The following is a 17510-nucleotide window of genomic DNA, read 5'->3' as shown; positions in this document are numbered from 1 at the left end:
GATACTGCAAAGCAAAAAAAAAAAAAAAGAATTGTAAAATCGATTCCAGCTCTTCGCATCAAATAACGAGTTTTTCCACGCCTGATAATCACTATTTTAAAAGCAAACATTTCAATAAAAAATGAACAATATCATCCCTTGCCAGTCGCAGACGTCACTAAATAAAACCAGTTTTCTCCATGGACGACTCCAAGCAGCTGCGGAAAAAGTGGACATGGAAATCCCCAGCTGCATTGACAAGGTAATATGCTTGTATTCATTTTAGCTGCGGCCTTTATATTCCTTGACAGAGCTTAATTACTGCGCACACACACGCCATCGCTGACCAAGGTAAGATGGCTGGTGCTAGCGGGCAGTTATTAAATGTTTGTGGATTATTTACTTGACAACTAATGAACTTTAAGGGCTAAATTTGAGGCTCTCACCTCCACTTCGTGCAATTTTTGATCTACACTGATCAGAAGTTCCTAATCAATAATTGATTAATCCCAATCAGGATTAATTAGACCTCTATTTTAGTTAGATGCTGACATTTCTTAAGTTAGCTGATATTTGTTTAAATGGAATTCTTTAAAAATGTATTTCTTATTATTACTGAATAAAATTTTGCGTAATCAGAAAAAATCCTTCGCTTGCTCTAATCGCAAATTCACTAGAAACTTATAAGCAAAGAAAATTCCACATAAATTCGTATTCTATCTTTATTAAAAACCTTTCGGAGTCCAGCTCCATCGTTAGTTCGGAAATTCTAGAACACAGGTTAATTATTATAGCACAGGCAAGAAGAATTTTCGAACTGACGATGGAGCTGGGCTCCGAAACGTTTTCGTTAAGGGGGAGGTATACCCTAAAATTTTTATCGTCACTGACGATAAATTCTTCTCCAGTCTATGGTTCCATTCCATAGAAATTACTTCTGTTCCATGCTGCTACAATCATCCATGTGTAATTTAATTATCAAACTCGTCTTCTTTCTCCTCATAGGTTGATTCACAACTTGCATTGGGGCGCAAGTATCAGCTCGAACAAAAATGAAGGTATTTTTTTGCAAATAAATTGTTTCAGATATTAAACGCTCGCGTTATGTGTTTAGGTTTTACTTCAAACGATCGTTTATTTATGCACTTGAACTGCCATATAAAGTTTCTCTGATATATTTACTTTTCCCTAATTCATATTACACATTGATATATGATTTGGGAGAATAATCTGATGAGCCGCAGCCTTGCTGAATATGAATAGGATCTTCATAATCATGACATGTCACAAAATATGTTCTAATTCAGGGTTGTTACTTTGTACACAGATTCAAATTTACCTTAAACTTATGATTAAAACATTAATTATGCACGAACGGTACAATTTTTTATAATCAGAGGCCCGATCAACAACATGAAGTATGAGACTCATACTTCATACTCATTGAATTCATTGAATTCATTCATACTACCTATGTAGACTCATTATTACAATGACGAATATTTATTTTCTATAGATGAAATATATAACGAATCTGTTGAAATATATCGTACATGTTCAGAGATAACCAACTTTCAAGGTTATTGAGACTGTCATGACTGCCACGTAATACAGTATATGTATATTATGTAATCGTTATATGCTTCTATCACTCCTGACATTCTTAATGAAAGTTCCAGCTTCATTAATTTATGAAATTGTTGTTGCATTCAAAATAATACGAATGCATAATACGTCAATTAAGAAGTTTTGTCGAAATAAACGTAATAAATTAGGTTTCCAGGTAATCAAATGGCAGTATTATATTAATCCTCTGCCCTTCAGAGCAGAGAAAAAATGTTCCACTGAGAAGAACCATTGACTAAAATTTAAGCATGGCTAATAAATGAAAAAATTAATGAATAATGAAAATACTGTTGGAAAATAATAGAGGATTGAAACACGGCAGTCGGATGTAACTGCTCCTGTTTTTGCGGTCATGTGGAGCAGGGCTCCCAGCCAATAATTTGAGAAAAACTTAGATGGTTGCTGAAAAATACCCAGATTCTGCAGATTTTGTGGGAAAAAACCCAGACAACAAATTTCATCAAAAACATTGTAATTTTACTTACTTCTGATGGAATTATAAGTATTCGGCTGCTGCTAAATTGATGTTCTCTCTGTTTTTTTTTGTTTAGGACGCTGTTCATATCGTATAGATAGCAGGTTTCATCTACAACGTCTTTCACCAACTCTTGTTTCGGCTTCCATGTGTAGCAATTCTGTTGGCTGCTTCCTCGTAAGAAACTGCCGTGCTAATAATCTTTCTGTCACTGTCTCAGTTTTAAGCGAGTTTGTTTGCTTCGTTTTAACGTGGTTAACGAGCGAAAAAATCCTTTCAACACAAGCGGATGAGTGAGGCAATATAGTTAGATTTGTCAAAAAACTAGACAGAGTTGCAAACTTTGGTCGATTCATCCCGTCTTTAATGTTACGCAGTGAATGCCAGAAGCCAGGGACTGAAGTGTAGTTTAAAGATAAACTGCCGAAAGAGCCTCCATTCATCGTCGAGTTTGTCAAGAACATCCTCAGGAACAAGATGGGGAAAATTCTGTGCTACGTTCACTATGGAACTCGGAGATTTGGTAATATCTCTTGAGGCAGCGGGGTCTAATATATATAAATTTGCAACTATGCCATCTTCTTCTAATGGGAATCTTTTTTTGATTTGTAAGCACAACTCATTGAACTCAACTAAGAATTTCAAACAGCCCGTTTTAAATCTAACGTGATTTTCCCCGATTGGAAGCAAGTATAACGCTCTCATGCAACGTCCACCCAAATACAAATCGTTAACATGCTCATGTAATGATTTATCACTTGGATCAATATCTGAAGCTCTTGTGGATTGAACTGCCTCTTCTCTTATGAATTAACTCAAAATGTCATTTTATTCAGAATACACCATAGAATATAACACATGAAGTCTGAAATTTTCTGATTGAAACTCAATGTTCAAAGGTACAGAAGCAACAGTAAGCTCAACGTAACGCACGACACAACTATAACTTGTCACTTGTCAATAGCGAGCGCGGTACTGTGCAGTGTGCGCCGAGAAGTTGGGAACCGTTGCTTTGACTGGTAATGAACGCATACAATACCAGTACCATCTCTTAGCTAGGGAAAATATACAGTCTGACGGTTAGAGCGTTACTCCATTCATTGTGTATTGATTGCATAATCTAATTTAAGGCATTGAGAATATTTCAATTATATTATTGGCTAAAATTAACTTCCTTAACGAAAAAATCCAGACCTTGCCATTTAAAAGAACAATCCACCCAGACACCCAGGGGACGGCAAAAAACCCAGATCTGGGTGGAAAAACCCAGCGCTGGGAGCCCTGATGTGGAGGTGATGAAAAACGTCTAAAACTGGTTTTGCCCGCCAGTGACGAGTGCGGCAGTGAATATATATACCAGTGCTTCCCAAACTTTTTCAGGCTGGCTCTTCCCTTGGCTCCCCAGTGAATTTCTAGCGCCCCCACACATACACATGTAAAAACGAATACCTCTTTCTAGATATTTAATACGCTGCAATTTTAAGAGAGTAAGGTTGAACACAAATTTGTATTTCAAATTCACAAATACAACTCCATTTGTTAAACCAATACATATACTTTTAAGCAGTTTTAAATGTTTCAGCTCTAGAAATTTATAGGGCGTCACGGACAAATTTACGACCGGACTACTGGCCGGTCTCACGACCAATCTCAAAATTCAATTATCAATGACTATATCTCAAACTAATGAACGCAGCTCGATGAAACTTGGAACAGGTATTCATTAGTTCAAAAACGTTAGTTCATTAATTCAAAATTAGTTCATTAGTTCAAAGAAACATCACTAAACGGTGATGTTTAGTTCGAGAAAATTGTTTAATTTTCACCTTCATTCGTGAGTTATGTGGCGATACGGGCCGAAATTCGCAGTGATCAAAGAATTTCTTCCAAACTACTAAACAGATTCAAACGAAATTTTGAATATACATTCCAACTACCAAGCAGTGATTTTTAGCTCCTGAAAATTTTTCGATTATGCCTTACTTTGCGAATTTTTTTTTATTTCACCGTCATTCGGCATTTCACACTTCCTTATTCGGCCATTATCACCGGGTAATTTGTCGCTTAAATTCGCGGTGATCAAGAAATTTCTTCTAAATTATTGAAAAGATTCGAACAAAATTTATAAATAAATACCTAACCTCCCAACGATGATGTTTAGCTCGTGACAATTTTTTTTATATTTTGCCTTCTTTCGCTAGTTATACGGATATACGGAGAAGCGACCGGCATTTCGACTGGCCGGTTTTACCAAGAACATAATCGAAAAAATTGTCAGGAGCTTAACATCGCCGTTGGGAGGTTAGGTATTTATATACAAAGTTTCGTTCAAATCTGTTCGGTAATATAGAATAAATTTCTTGAACACTGCGAATTTAAGCACGTATTGCCGTTTAAATCACGAACGAAGGTGAAATGAAAATAAACACGCGAACGAAGGCAAAATCGAAAAAAATTTCACGAGCTAAATATCACCGTTGGGTCCTAATAAATACGTCCGTGTACCAAGTTTCAACGCGTTACGTTCGTTATATAGTTTGGGATATATTCCGTGATCATTGAATTTGATAATTGGCCGTGAGACCGGCCGTAAATTTGTTCGAGACGTAAAGCCAGGAGATGTTAAAAAACAGATCTGGGTGGAAAAACCCATCGCTGGGAGTCATGTGCCGCACGTGTTGTGTACAAATCGGCAAACAAACGTTCGAAGTTCTGACTTCGACTTCGGACTCCCGCCTTCATACCCGCTCTCTTCTTCCTCACCGCCCCCTCCCCATATCTTTCCACCACCCTCCATCCCCAGGGGGGCGGTACCGCCCACTTTGGGAACCACCCATATATACGGAGGCATAATAGGAGCTAGGCAGAGGTCATCCCATTAAAATGCGCTCATTGAAATCAGTACATACAACGTGATAACCAACTATTTGCTCCATGGAGTTATATTCAAGCGCAAATAAGTCTTTGTGTGTTTATAAAATTAACAGGGCTAATGGTTTGGATTTTGAATCAAAACTTGTTCGCAGCAGCCTTAACTCTGGATATCTGATAATTTACCCTCTAATACGTTGACAGATTCGTTCGTAAATAATTATGTCTTGATAAGATATTGACAGTGCAATCGTCCGATGCCTGCCTTCATCGTTGTTTTGTTTACAGTTATTGATGCTGTTATCAGTTTTGAGCACGGCTACTGCAGCCTGGAATTCAGGATACTTCACGAGTTCCGTCCCACTTCCTACTGAGAGATTCAAAATATTGTTCTTGTTACCAACCACTTTTAAGAGTCACATTTGGATGGCAGCGCCCTTGCTGGTCGACTTGGCTAGAAGAGGACATGAGGTAAAGATTGACGGGCAGCCATTGTTTAAGAATCGACTCAATTAAAATTCAATAGCTGGTTTTTAAATTGTTTTTTTAATTAAATGTATACCGAAAAAAACTATTTTGTGTCAAATAGTCTGTCATGATGATTACGATGTAAAATGTCAGTCTTTCAGGTATCTGAAACATTTTTAGGTGTGTCCTGTTCATGTAGGGTCATTTTGCAATACCACGCCATTTAATAGGAACTGTTTACACTGAAGTGTTCACCTGTTTGATGAGTATTTCCTGCAGTTCAGAGAATAATACTCCCCAAAATACGAATGAATATTATGATCATAGGAAAAACATTGGAATTGTGAACTATCTGATTTACTAAGTAAAAATTTAAAATTGAACGAGGATTTAAGCAAATTGAAATACATATCAACAATTAAAATTTTTGGTGTAAAAGTTGAAATGATATTTGGTTGAATAATGCCATTAAGTAATTGCGTGATTGATTTGAAATCCCACCTCATAGCTGGTCATCGTATAACACCATCAATAGTTTCATCGCGACAGGTGGAGTGAACTTAACCGTTGCAAATCTATACTCTCAAATATTACCGAGGGCTGCGGAGACTTGAATTAGTTACATATTTCCCCTCAGGTGCACATGTTCTGCGACTCTAGGAACCAATTCAAAATCCCTAACGTGACGTGCATTAATCATGGCGTTAGACTTTCCGCGCCTGAAGATGTCGACACGTTTGACGTCGTGCGAAATCCCCTTTCGCTTCTGAAAACTTTCACTAATGCGGCAGCAAACGATGCAGAGAAAATGTTCAATTCAGACATAACCATGAAAGTCTTCGAGCGTCGGGGAGAATACGACTTGATCGTGATTGATCACTTGGGCTTGTCGGTAAGTTTCTCTCAATAACTAATTAAAGGATCAATAAATCATCAGCTTTCGTGAAAGTTACTTTGCTTTAGAGTTCAACTTTGTTCCTTTTAAAACAGAAAGTTCATGAAAAGTTTGAATGTCATGAAAACATATGTTTGATTTTTAAATTCGATATGATATGCATTTTTTTGAAAATTCTTAGAGGCTCTCGTAAATTCAAAACACCAATTTTTCTGTTCCAATGCGAAGGTAAGTTAAATTATTAACTGTTTTTAACATGATTTTTTAATTAGTAAATCTCGACGCACGATGAAATAGTTGAGCCCAACGAGCCGAATGGCAAAGTTACTATCGCATGTGGGTTGAATTTACTGCATTTTAGATGCATTTAATTTATTGGTTGTAATAAATATATTTTTTTGTTCCCAACCATTTACCGCTAATGGGCTATAATGGGTGATATGTTTTTAGGACTATGTTTTAATCTCTTCCTAGAAAATTTTGCCTTATTTCCTTAGTTTTTGGAATCTGTAAGGTTTGAAGAGGTGATAGAGCTGGTCTCTGAAATGTTTTAATTCGAATAAAGATTTGCTCAAGTTACGCGTACTAATGCTACTATCTCTGCTTTTAGGTTCTTCGCTAATGTGCTATTTAATCAAACTACTGATGAAAATACTTCGATAACATTCTATTATTATATGTAACGTCATCACACTTGCAGATGTTTTACCCTTTCGCGCACGGCACGCCGTTCGCAATCTTGTCGTGCTCACCTCTCTTGCCATGTCAAAGCGCAAGCTTGGGGAACGTCCCAAATCCAGCTTTCGTTTCAAGTGCTCTCATGGAATTCAAGCAACCTTATGGAACTTTCGACCGGCTCAAGAACATTGTACTGACTTTGGCTCAGTGCTACGTTTATTGGGCGATCCACTCCCAATCAGAAATAGTGGTGAGACCCTTGTAAGCGCTTAATACATTAAAATATCAGCATTTAAATTAAGATTTTCGTGGTGTTCAATAGCAAGAAAGGAATTGGGCAGGGTATCATCATGGATATTCCAACTATTCAAAAAAGAGACATATAAGAAGTGTAACATTAATTAATGGTCACGAGGAATTCCGTGTTTCTTTTCTCAACCTCGCTGCCATGGCACTGAGACAGGAAATCATAGATGTTAACAAATGATGAAAAGTATAAAATTCGTTGAAATTTTAATCGAACGAACATGTCAACTTCACATCAATTCCTAGACACCGAGATCAGCCGAAATCCTTAATCGCAATGAATTTCTTATCAGTATTGCCAGTTTTGACTCGATTAAATTATTAGTTTATCTACATATAAAGTGGCATGCGCAACGGAGAATTGAACTCATTTGATCTATACAGATGAGCGAACGCTTCCCTTGGCTTCCTTCATTCAAAGAAATCGAACGGAATGCGAGCTTGCATCTCGTGACGTCCAGCATGGCGTTGGATGGTCCGCTGGCTCTGCTACCTAATCAGGTGCCCATCGCCGGACTCGTGCTGCGGCCGCCACAACCTCTACCCAAGGTTTCTTACTTACTACTTTATAAGTACATGAGTAGCGTAAATAGAAACAAGTTACATAGCAATAACACAATACGAAGAAATAATAACATTACAATAAAATTACAAGAAAAACGTTCATTTGTATGTTGGCAGTCCAGCCATATAAACCGCGAGTGGATATATTCTGATATAAAGAACATTCCTTCTAATGTTATAACGGGTAAATTTTCCGATCTCCAGACTATTTAAGTCCTCGGTGTCCTTTGTTAACAGAAATTATCAGTTTACTGTACTTCATTAAAAGGATTTTTGAAAATAATACAGTTACTTTCACAGCATTTGAATAACTTAGCCAATAAATTTTAATTTCAGGACATATTAGACTTCATGTCCGGCAACACGTCGGTTATATATATTAGTTTTGGTGTATCGTTCATACGTAACGATTCGATTCCTCGAGACAAAAAAGATATTCTGCTCTCAGTCTCCAAGAAGCTTCCCTACAAAGTCATAATGAATGTGTACGGACAAGCAAGTGGTAGGAGCGGTAATGTTCTCCTTACAGGCATGGTACCTCAACAGGATATTTTAGGTGAGTTCTAGCACATAGCATTTTCAAGACCGTTCATTGAATGTGGCGTTCTTTGTCAATAAATTCATTGTTTGCATAGGTGTAAGAATCTTTGAAGATACAGAAATGTTTGAAGGCTTTTGAATATTGATAGCTTCTCGTTATATCTACGCAGGAGAAGTAATATAAATTTACATCTTTGTACTTGAAAATCATTTCACTTTTAATTCTATATGGTTGTTCGGTGACGTGTAATTATTGATCAGATAATTCATTGATTTAAATTTTTAGCAAGCCGAACATAAATTCAGATAACGTTGATTGATCACAAGGCAGTTTCAAGGAAGTAATTTCAATGTATTAACGACTTTTCGAATGCAACAACATACATTCTCAACTCTCAAGAAGCATTCTATAATAAAACTTCGATGGACCTCTAAGTACATGATACACGTAAATATGATGCAACACGAAAATCTGTAACAAAAATCACTCTGAAACAATCTCAGAATAAAGAAAATCGGGTCGTAATGAGATACTGGAGTCCAATCCGTAGAGATGAAGGCTCCACCTATCCTCGGTCAGATGTTGTTGGGCCACTACATGATGACGATGCTGGTGGGTTCCTCCAGCACAGAGCGTTTGTCGGTGTGGTTGTGAGCTTGTCTGTCGTGGTTCACTTATCCTCCGGGTTGAGGGTAGCTAATGAGACAGCGGCTCGACGTCCTGGTTGTTAGTCAAATCTGTCCAATATATTCCAAATCATAAAGAAAGTCTACAACATTCTATGAAGCAAAATTTATAGACTACACTAAAGTTACAGACTGCGAGGCATTTCAAATCAGAACATACATTTTTCCATAGCTTAGTCTGTTCTTGAACGCGTTCAAACTCGGAGTGCCAACAATGTAATCAGGGAGGCTGTTCCACATGTCGGTGATTCGAAGCGAGAAGAAATGTTGTCGCGTAGACAAGTTGCAGCGCAGTTTTTTTAGTTTATAGCCATGGTCCCTGGTCTTGGTTCTTGTTTCAAATTCCAGTAATCCTTCGGGGACCTTGTATAAACCATGAGTATACTTGCATACTTCAATGAGGTCCCCACGACGACGTCGATAACTGAGGCTTGGAAGCTTCATAATCTTTAATCTTTCTTCATAGGACTTGCCCCTCAAACCTTGAATTATCCTTGTTGCACGTCTTTGAAAATTCTCCATTTAATTTTTTTCCTTTTCAAATCTCGGTGATCACACAACATTTCCAAACTCTAGCTTCGGGCGCACGACAGCAGCAAACAACTGCTTCATCGCTTCTGCACCTAGGAACTTGTAAGAGCGTCTGCTTAGACCAAGAAGTTTGTTGGATGTATTAGCTTTCAATTCAACATGCTTAGAAAATTTCAGCTCCTTGTCGACATAAACTCCGAATTCTTTTTCCACACTAGACTTTTCAATCATTACTCTGTCTCTCGTTGTAAACACGTCTTCTCATACTGTAATCTTGCTGTTTATTGTTCTTCCCGAAGTGAAGTACTTTACACTTGTCAGCATTAATTAAACCGCAGCTGCAAGGTATCAGCCCAGCTAACTAAACTGTCAAGGTCATTTTGCAATTGTGCTTTATTTGACGCATCCTTCACTGTATTATAAACTTTTGTGTCGTCGGCATAGATGGAGCACACGCTGGAGACTACTTCTGGCAGATCGTTTATAAAGGCAACGAACAAAATAGGCCCAAGAACGCTTCCTTGTGGCACGCCACTGCGCACTGATGCCCAGTCTGATACGGTTCCGTTAATACTCACACGCTGTCGTCTGCCGACTAGAAAATCCCTGATCCATTGGAGTACGTTTTCCTCAATTCCCAAAGATTTCACTTTATGCAACAGCCGCTTATGCCGAACTGTCAAATGTTGTGGCAAAATCGAAATACAATGCATCCACTGGCTCCCTCTCGTCCAGCAGGAGATTCCAATCGTCCAGCAGGAGAGTCCAATAAGTTAGTGGTGCAGGATCTACCGGCAATAAAACTATGTTGACAATCTGATGGGAGATGTTGAGCAGTCAAGTGATCGCTAATCGTATCCCTCACAAAAGGTTCCATTAGCTTACAAACAACACTTGTCAGACTGACTGGGCGATAGTTGCCGGGGGCTACTATTGTCACCTTCTTGAACAATGGTGTTACTTGAGCTTCTTTCTAGTCGGACGGCAAAGTTCCTTCGTTCAAGATTTTCTGAAAGAATACAGTCAATAGGCCGAACAGAACGGTTGTTAATTCTTTGAGCAATCTGGGATGAAAGTAGTCTTGTTCACATGACTTTTTGGGATTTAGAGCTTCCAGGCTCTTGAGAACCTCTTCTTCGTGTATTTCAAAAGCTGTTAAATTCGAGCCGATTGGGCGCTCCTCAATATCTGGAATACTGTTCAAGTCCTCATCTGTGAACACACTGCTGAAGAGCTGATTAAGAATGTTAGCCTTGCCCTCGTCAGAGGAAATCTTTCGTTGGTCTACTTTCAAATTAGATATACCGGCCTTTGACTTACACTTCGAACTTGTGTACAAAAAGAAGGCTTTCGGATTCTTTTTTGCATTTTTAGCAATATTTTTTTCACTGCAGTGCTAAATACTTTTTTAGCTTGATTTTGAGCTCTTGCATACTGGTTATAATCAGAATCGCTGCGAGTTTGTAAATAACGCTGAGCTTTTGCTGAGCCTTCACTGCACTGTTCATCCACTGGGACTTTTTGACTCCTCCAAGCGTAATGAGTCTTACACAGGCATCAACTGCAGACATAACCGTGTCTTTGAGAAATGACCATGAATCAGCCACGTTCATGTCCTTAATACAGTCCGAAATATTCGCCGCATTTATCGCTTCACGGAGTTTATGATAGTCGCGTTTCGCAAAGTTCAAACGTTCACGCTTCCGAAGCGTATTTTCTGCATGGCACTTAATACTGAAAAACAATGATTGGTGGTGGCTTTTGCCCAACGGAGCCTCGTGACGAAGCTCATCTATCATTGATTCTTCACTAGTAAACACAAGATCTAGAATATTTGGGGTCTGTTTACCCCTGAAATGGGTCAGCTTGGTGATGTTCTGGATTAAAAATGAGTCTTGCACAGACTCCAAGAACAGGGATGCTGGGTGATTCCCATCTTTTGGAGAAGATTCATCTGCCCAGTCTATTTCTGGATGGTTAAAGTCACCAACGATCAACGTAGGTATGCGACCTACTGAAAGTCATGCTCGGTAAAAGGCTGTTAATTACTTTATTGTTATCAGAGGAGCTGTTAGGTGATCTATAAATGACCTCTATGAGGATGCTATCTTTGCCTTTTAGAGTAAGTTCGCACCACACTGATTCTCTATAGCTGATTGATGCTCTGCAGATAACTTAACTTGCTGGGCCCCATAAGAGGTTCTAACCCATCTCTACTGCACTGCTCTTCATTTGAGTTACGAAAATAATCAAAACCTGGCAGCTGAAATTCAACAGGTACAATTTTCCCACCGTGATTTTTAGGGAGTGTTTCTGTAATACAAATAATGTCTAAACACTCGTTTGCGATCACTGTTAACAGTTCACTTTTTTTGTTCAAAACGGAATCCGAGTTCGTGTAAAAATATTTTAAAACTTTTTGTACACTTTCACTTTGATGTATGTGGTTACTTCCTACATTATTTACAGGCCTTGAACTCCGGACATCATTCTTACTAATTACTTGTCCTCCATCTCCTCTGACTGACAGTGAGCAGCCGGTGTTGTCCTGACAGCTTGGAAGTGATTGACCTGATTTTCCGTGCATTTCCCTCTGATTCTCTCCTGCCACTTCTTGCGAAAAACCGCCCTCTCTAAAGGGGTGGAATCTTTCTTTACAAAAACTGACTTGTAATAATCGGATTCTCCAAGCTTTCTCGCTGTTTTCAGCACTCTCCAGACCTGAGCAGAATCCTTAACTACCAGATTTTCTGAACTCTGAGATTCTTTCAGAGGGATTTTCTGGTTCCAGATTTTCCTGTTGTATTGTATTCACGTGTATTATGTACTTATTTCGAGGAAAATTTCATTATTCGATTCTTCTTACTGTATCAAAATGAATGTTGTTGCATTAAATGTGAATAAATTGAAATTACTTCCTTACACCTTCCTTTCGATTGACCGTCACCTGAAGAATTGTTCGGTTACTTGAAAAGTTAAATAAATGAATTCTCTGATCATTAATCGCACGTGGGTAAACAAGCATATTCTGCCATCCAATACTAATTCTATTTGGGTACACAATTTGATAGATGTATTCTCGTACACAAATTTCCTTGTAGGATACTTTTTCCCAAGGTCATCCAAAAAAGTAATTGCACGATTGTTGCATTTGCTGAAATATTGCATAAAAATGATCATTGTTTGATTTATTACAGCGCATCCAAACGTGAAGCTGTTCATTAGCCACTGCGGTCTAGCAGGCGTCGACGAAACCGTTTACCACGGCGTGCCTGTGATCGCCCTCCCCGCGGCTCCCGAGCACGGAGCCATGGCGGGGAAATTAGTGCTGGCTGGTACAGCCATCCAGCTGTCCTGGCTCACCCTAACTGAGGAGATCTTACGTGACGCCGTTATGGAAATAATGACCAATTCAAGGTAAAGAATCAAGAGTTTTATAATTTTATTTATATTTTATGTTTGATGCTTGGCTTTCGATAAATATAGGGGCTGAGTGAGTGCGTATCCACGATACGATTACCTTATCTCGACGGAAAAATAGTTTTGGAAAAATACATATATGTTCAAATTTGAAATGCCTCGCTCCTTATCGAACCCGGTGGAAGTCTAGTAGCTACTTCAAACCATCGCCAGTCATGAAAAGATCCGGTCAAATGACACGAGTTTAGATCTATGAACAAGGCACGAAAAGGAAAAGAATCGGCGACAGGCCACATCAGGCCTACACTTCAGCGCCGACATCACTGTGTTATGTTATGTTATGTTAATTGGACTTCAAATTTCCTCCTAATAGGAGGAGAGTTGAGATGTAAAACGGTAAGCTTAAGGGGAGCGTCTGGCCCAAATTTTTGGATTTTGATTTTTCCAGGTTTTTAGTCCCATCTCAAAGCTGACATTCTGACCTATCCAACGGTACAAAAATCATCTCTGTACGTTGATTTATGCGTTCACGACAGATCCCAAAAGGGTGGGGGGTAGTGGAGTTCTTTAACATTTAAGATAGACGGAATTTCCCGGTAGCATGCATATATAGCTAGTCCAAACTGGATGTGTTTCAGTTATCCACCTGCAATCGTACGGGAAAGTTTGCGCTCCGTTGTTCACACCATCCTTGACAGAGATTGATCTCCTGTATCTTCTAGTCTTGCTACCTTGCACCCATGAATGCCGATTTCGAGGCGCCCAGGACTTTGTCGGGCTCTACTGAACAATCACACTTATTGTCACTGGAAAACTATCTCCTCCTACAGTTTTGAAGCTACAGCAATGAGAGATATACCATTCGATTTGCAAATAAAAGATCTAAAGATTTGTGATTCACTTTTTGTAATTTCGTTATAGTTTTTATTCTATTTAGAAAAAAGGAAGGGGGCGGGGGTGAAATCGAGAAATTATCTACAAATTTACAAAAAAGCTCCCCCATCCACAAAAATTTGAATTTCGAAAAAATGAATGACCAATCGATAGATATAGTCTTTACGCATCGAATGATATGCGTCTCGATGTGGTAGCTTGAAAAATTCAAGGAGATAGTTTTTTACAGTACCCCTTTTTCGGCCGTTTTCTAAGAATTTCACGTTTTCTTTCATTTTTTTAGAAAAAATTACATTAATAAAAGCTGTCTATTTTTCGTTTAACATATGTATACCAAGTTTCAAAGTGATCCGCTTGTAAATAGCCGAGATAAAATTTTGGCCAGACGCTCCCCTTAACATTAGATCAACAATAATATTAAAATAGGAATTAATAACTTCAGTTCTAAAGACGCACAAAAGATTTTTTATTATTTTAAACGAGAGTCAATTAGCGCATCTGAAAATGACCGGTAAAAAATATGGGTTTGAACGGGTCTCTCTTTGATAAGCACTCATTATTTTCATTATTATTAACAACAATTAACGTATCATTAAATGATACGTAAATTATCTAGTATTCACATTGTAAATACTTGAATAAGTACTATCAGTCGATCGATACTGCATCTTGGATTTCACTTGTTGCGGCCGAAATATAGATTAATCTGGGATGTATATCTGATAATGTATTGTTTGAGATTTCATTTAAAGCACTTTTATGATCAACGTTGTCAACTCAAAGAAGTTGTTAAGAGTCACACTGCGGTTGCAAAATGCTCTAAGCATTATTAATAATCATTTCATTGCAGTTACGGGGAAAATATGGCCTTCGTATCCCGGGTGTTCCGGGACCAAAAAGACACGGCGCTAGATCGCGCAGTGTTTTGGACCGAGTATGCAGCTCGCTTCCGGGGAGCGCCGCACCTCAAGTCCCCAGCGCGACACCTGTCCTGGATAGAATTCCTCAGCCTTGATTTTATTCTGCTAGCACTTGTTCTATGTTACTGTGCATTTAATGTGTTTCTTAAGGTTATCCGGGCTCTGAGAACCAAATGTGTGGGAGACAAAAACGAAAAGGTAAAAATTACGTAAACTGTGTTATATATCAGTGTGATGAAGTTCAATCGTAGCGATAATAATCTCCTCCAAAATTAAGTATTAGCTCTAAAGAGTCCTTAAACTTGTATTAATTTTGTGTCTGTGACCTAGTTATACTTTTTCCATAATATGTACATAATAAGTCAGTATGCCCTAAATCAACGCACTCGAAATAAATTTATTATTGTTTCGGAACGCTGATTCATTAAGTTAGTTGAACAGATAAATACTTTGTTTGAAGCCTTAGACAAAAATTTTTGCGTTCATTTAAATCAATTCTTGATGTAAATGCAATTCTGAAGTAAATGTGCAATGCTCGCGGTAAAGATGGTAAAACGAATTCTCCTCATGATCGAAGTAGTCAGAAAAGATAACCGCATGCGGCAACCGTTTCATGAATCGCTTTACGTTGGTTTGCACTATTTTGTTCTAGATCTGTAAATACGCTGCGCGGGAAATCTATGAATTGACTAAATACCAAATGTGTATTTTCTCCACACAAACCATAATACATCATCTCAAAACCATACTTGTTTTTACTCGAGATCTTTCGTTCGTACATCATCACGAATTGAGTAAGCAATTTCAGTAAAAACAGCTCATAAAATTATATAAAAAACAGTACTTTGTTATTTCTGTTTTGATTTTACCGATCTCTGATAGACGTAGAAGAAAGACCTGGAACTGGGAACTGTATTGCTATATATCAATGTATAGAGTTCCAGAGGTAGGATTCTTTTTGTGTGTTTGCGCGTGAGTATGACTAGTATTTGCTTGATTTGTATAAATTAACCCTCTGTTTTCGTGCAGATAAAAATCACTGGCATTTTTAATTACTTGTTACTAATGCAAATAATAGTCATTGTTTACGTAAGCATGGCTGGAAGTTGTACACAGAGCATGGACTTGGTTGTGCATGAGATTTTTTAATGTGTCTAAGTTCCTAAATTATAGTGTCAACACAAACAGAACAAATCGAAACGCAAAAATTTCTCGAATTGTTACAGCAATGATGCAGCCAAGCCCTAAGCGACGCCAAAGCGTTCTCTTTAAACTAGATCCATTTTTTCGTTTGCCTGTCGTCGGTACAAAGTTTTAATTAAACCATTGCTTCAGGTGCTTCACTACAAAAATATTTGAGTGTAGATTGATTACGTCAGTGCTGATGGTGGTCAACCAGGTTTGCTTTTCCTCCGTCTCTCTTATGTTTTCCTCTGTTTACTTGAGTGAGCTGCAGTCGCAGACTAATTAAGCCGCTGATTGACACTCATGAGAACAATTTTTGTTTTCAATTTAAGAGCTGATGTTAGCCAAACGATTTGTAGTTTTAAAATATGCTATATTACTATCCCCTCTTGAAGTTGAACGTCTTTCGCCGCAAGTCCACTTGTATTTATTTTTACTGCTGCACTGGTTCATTGAACGGAATTCCAGTAAAAAAATGCAGAAATTTGGTTAATATAGCACTTTAAAGAAATTTAGCTCTCATCAAATCATTTCCTGCACGTATTGTACGTAAATTTCGAGAACGTCCTTGCGCGCAAACTGAACTTACTATATATAAGATATTCGGAGGATGTTCATTCAGTTGTTTAACTTTGTAGAAAAAAAGTAGATCACAGACATGACACAAAACTAAAGTCATTTCAAATGGTAACTTTCTGGCTTGAAGAAACACTATAAGAAATCAAGAAAAAAATTGTGCAGTCAGTAACGGTTATTTTTTTAGACCAAGTAGAGGGAAAAAAATATGGAATCACTCAATTCTAAGGAAAAAATTATGGAATCATGAAAAACAAAAGAACGCTCCAACACATCACTAGTACATTTTGTTGCACCATCTCTGGGCCTATATACTTTCAAAAAAAGTTAAGAGATCGCAAGTTCATCAGCCAATCATTGACTTCCTTTCAAGCAAAATCCACCAATCATAGACAAGAAAATAGAGCGTAAGTACTTATGTCCACTTAGTGAATTTTGAAAGTGTGGCCCCTGTGGTTTTTATAACAGCTTGCAGTCTCTGAGGCATGGACTTAATGAGTGACAAATTAACAGTACTCTTCATCAATCTGCCTCCAACTTTCTCTGATTGCTGTTGCCAGATCAGCTTTGCAGGTTGGAGCCTTATCATGGACCATTTTCTTCAACTTCCACCAAAGATTTTCAATTGGATTAAAATCCGGACTATTTGCAGGCCATGACATAACCTTATGAGCCTTTTTTCAGTGAATGTTTTCTCAGTTTTTGCTCTATGGCAAGATGCATTATCATCTTGAAAAATGATTTCATCATTCCCAAACATCTTTTCAATTGATGGGATAAGAAAAGTGTCCAAAATATCAACGTAAACTTGTGCATTTATTGAAGATGTAATGACAGCCATCTCCCCAGTACCTTTTCCATACATGCAGCCCCGTATCATCAATGACTGTGTAAA

At 38.1% G+C, this 17510-nt stretch overlaps 1 protein-coding gene across 2 annotated transcripts; it reads left to right on the top strand.

Annotated features, from left to right (window-relative positions):
- The first annotated feature begins 291 nt into the window (after positions 1-291).
- LOC108682314 (UDP-glycosyltransferase UGT5) lies at positions 292-15600 on the top strand. 2 transcript variants are annotated; one of them, XM_018171452.2, is made up of 10 exons: positions 292-330; positions 985-1037; positions 3273-3372; positions 5240-5422; positions 6057-6311; positions 7015-7242; positions 7683-7847; positions 8199-8418; positions 12818-13037; positions 14785-15600. In XM_018171452.2, the coding sequence occupies exons 4-10, from the start codon at positions 5246-5248 to the stop codon at positions 15065-15067; spliced, it is 1548 nt and encodes a 515-aa protein (XP_018026941.1). In that variant the 5' UTR covers positions 292-330; positions 985-1037; positions 3273-3372; positions 5240-5245; the 3' UTR covers positions 15068-15600. The 2 variants fall into 2 exon arrangements, with proteins under 2 accessions (XP_018026941.1, XP_018026940.1); XM_018171451.2 differs by lacking the exon at positions 3273-3372.
- Positions 15601-17510: the final 1910 nt, after the last annotated feature.

Source organism: Hyalella azteca, unplaced genomic scaffold (assembly GCF_000764305.2).
Source record: "Hyalella azteca isolate HAZT.00-mixed unplaced genomic scaffold, Hazt_2.0.2 contig12810, whole genome shotgun sequence".
Taxonomy (NCBI): domain Eukaryota; kingdom Metazoa; phylum Arthropoda; class Malacostraca; order Amphipoda; family Hyalellidae; genus Hyalella; species Hyalella azteca.
This window is presented reverse-complemented; position numbering and strand designations above follow the sequence as displayed.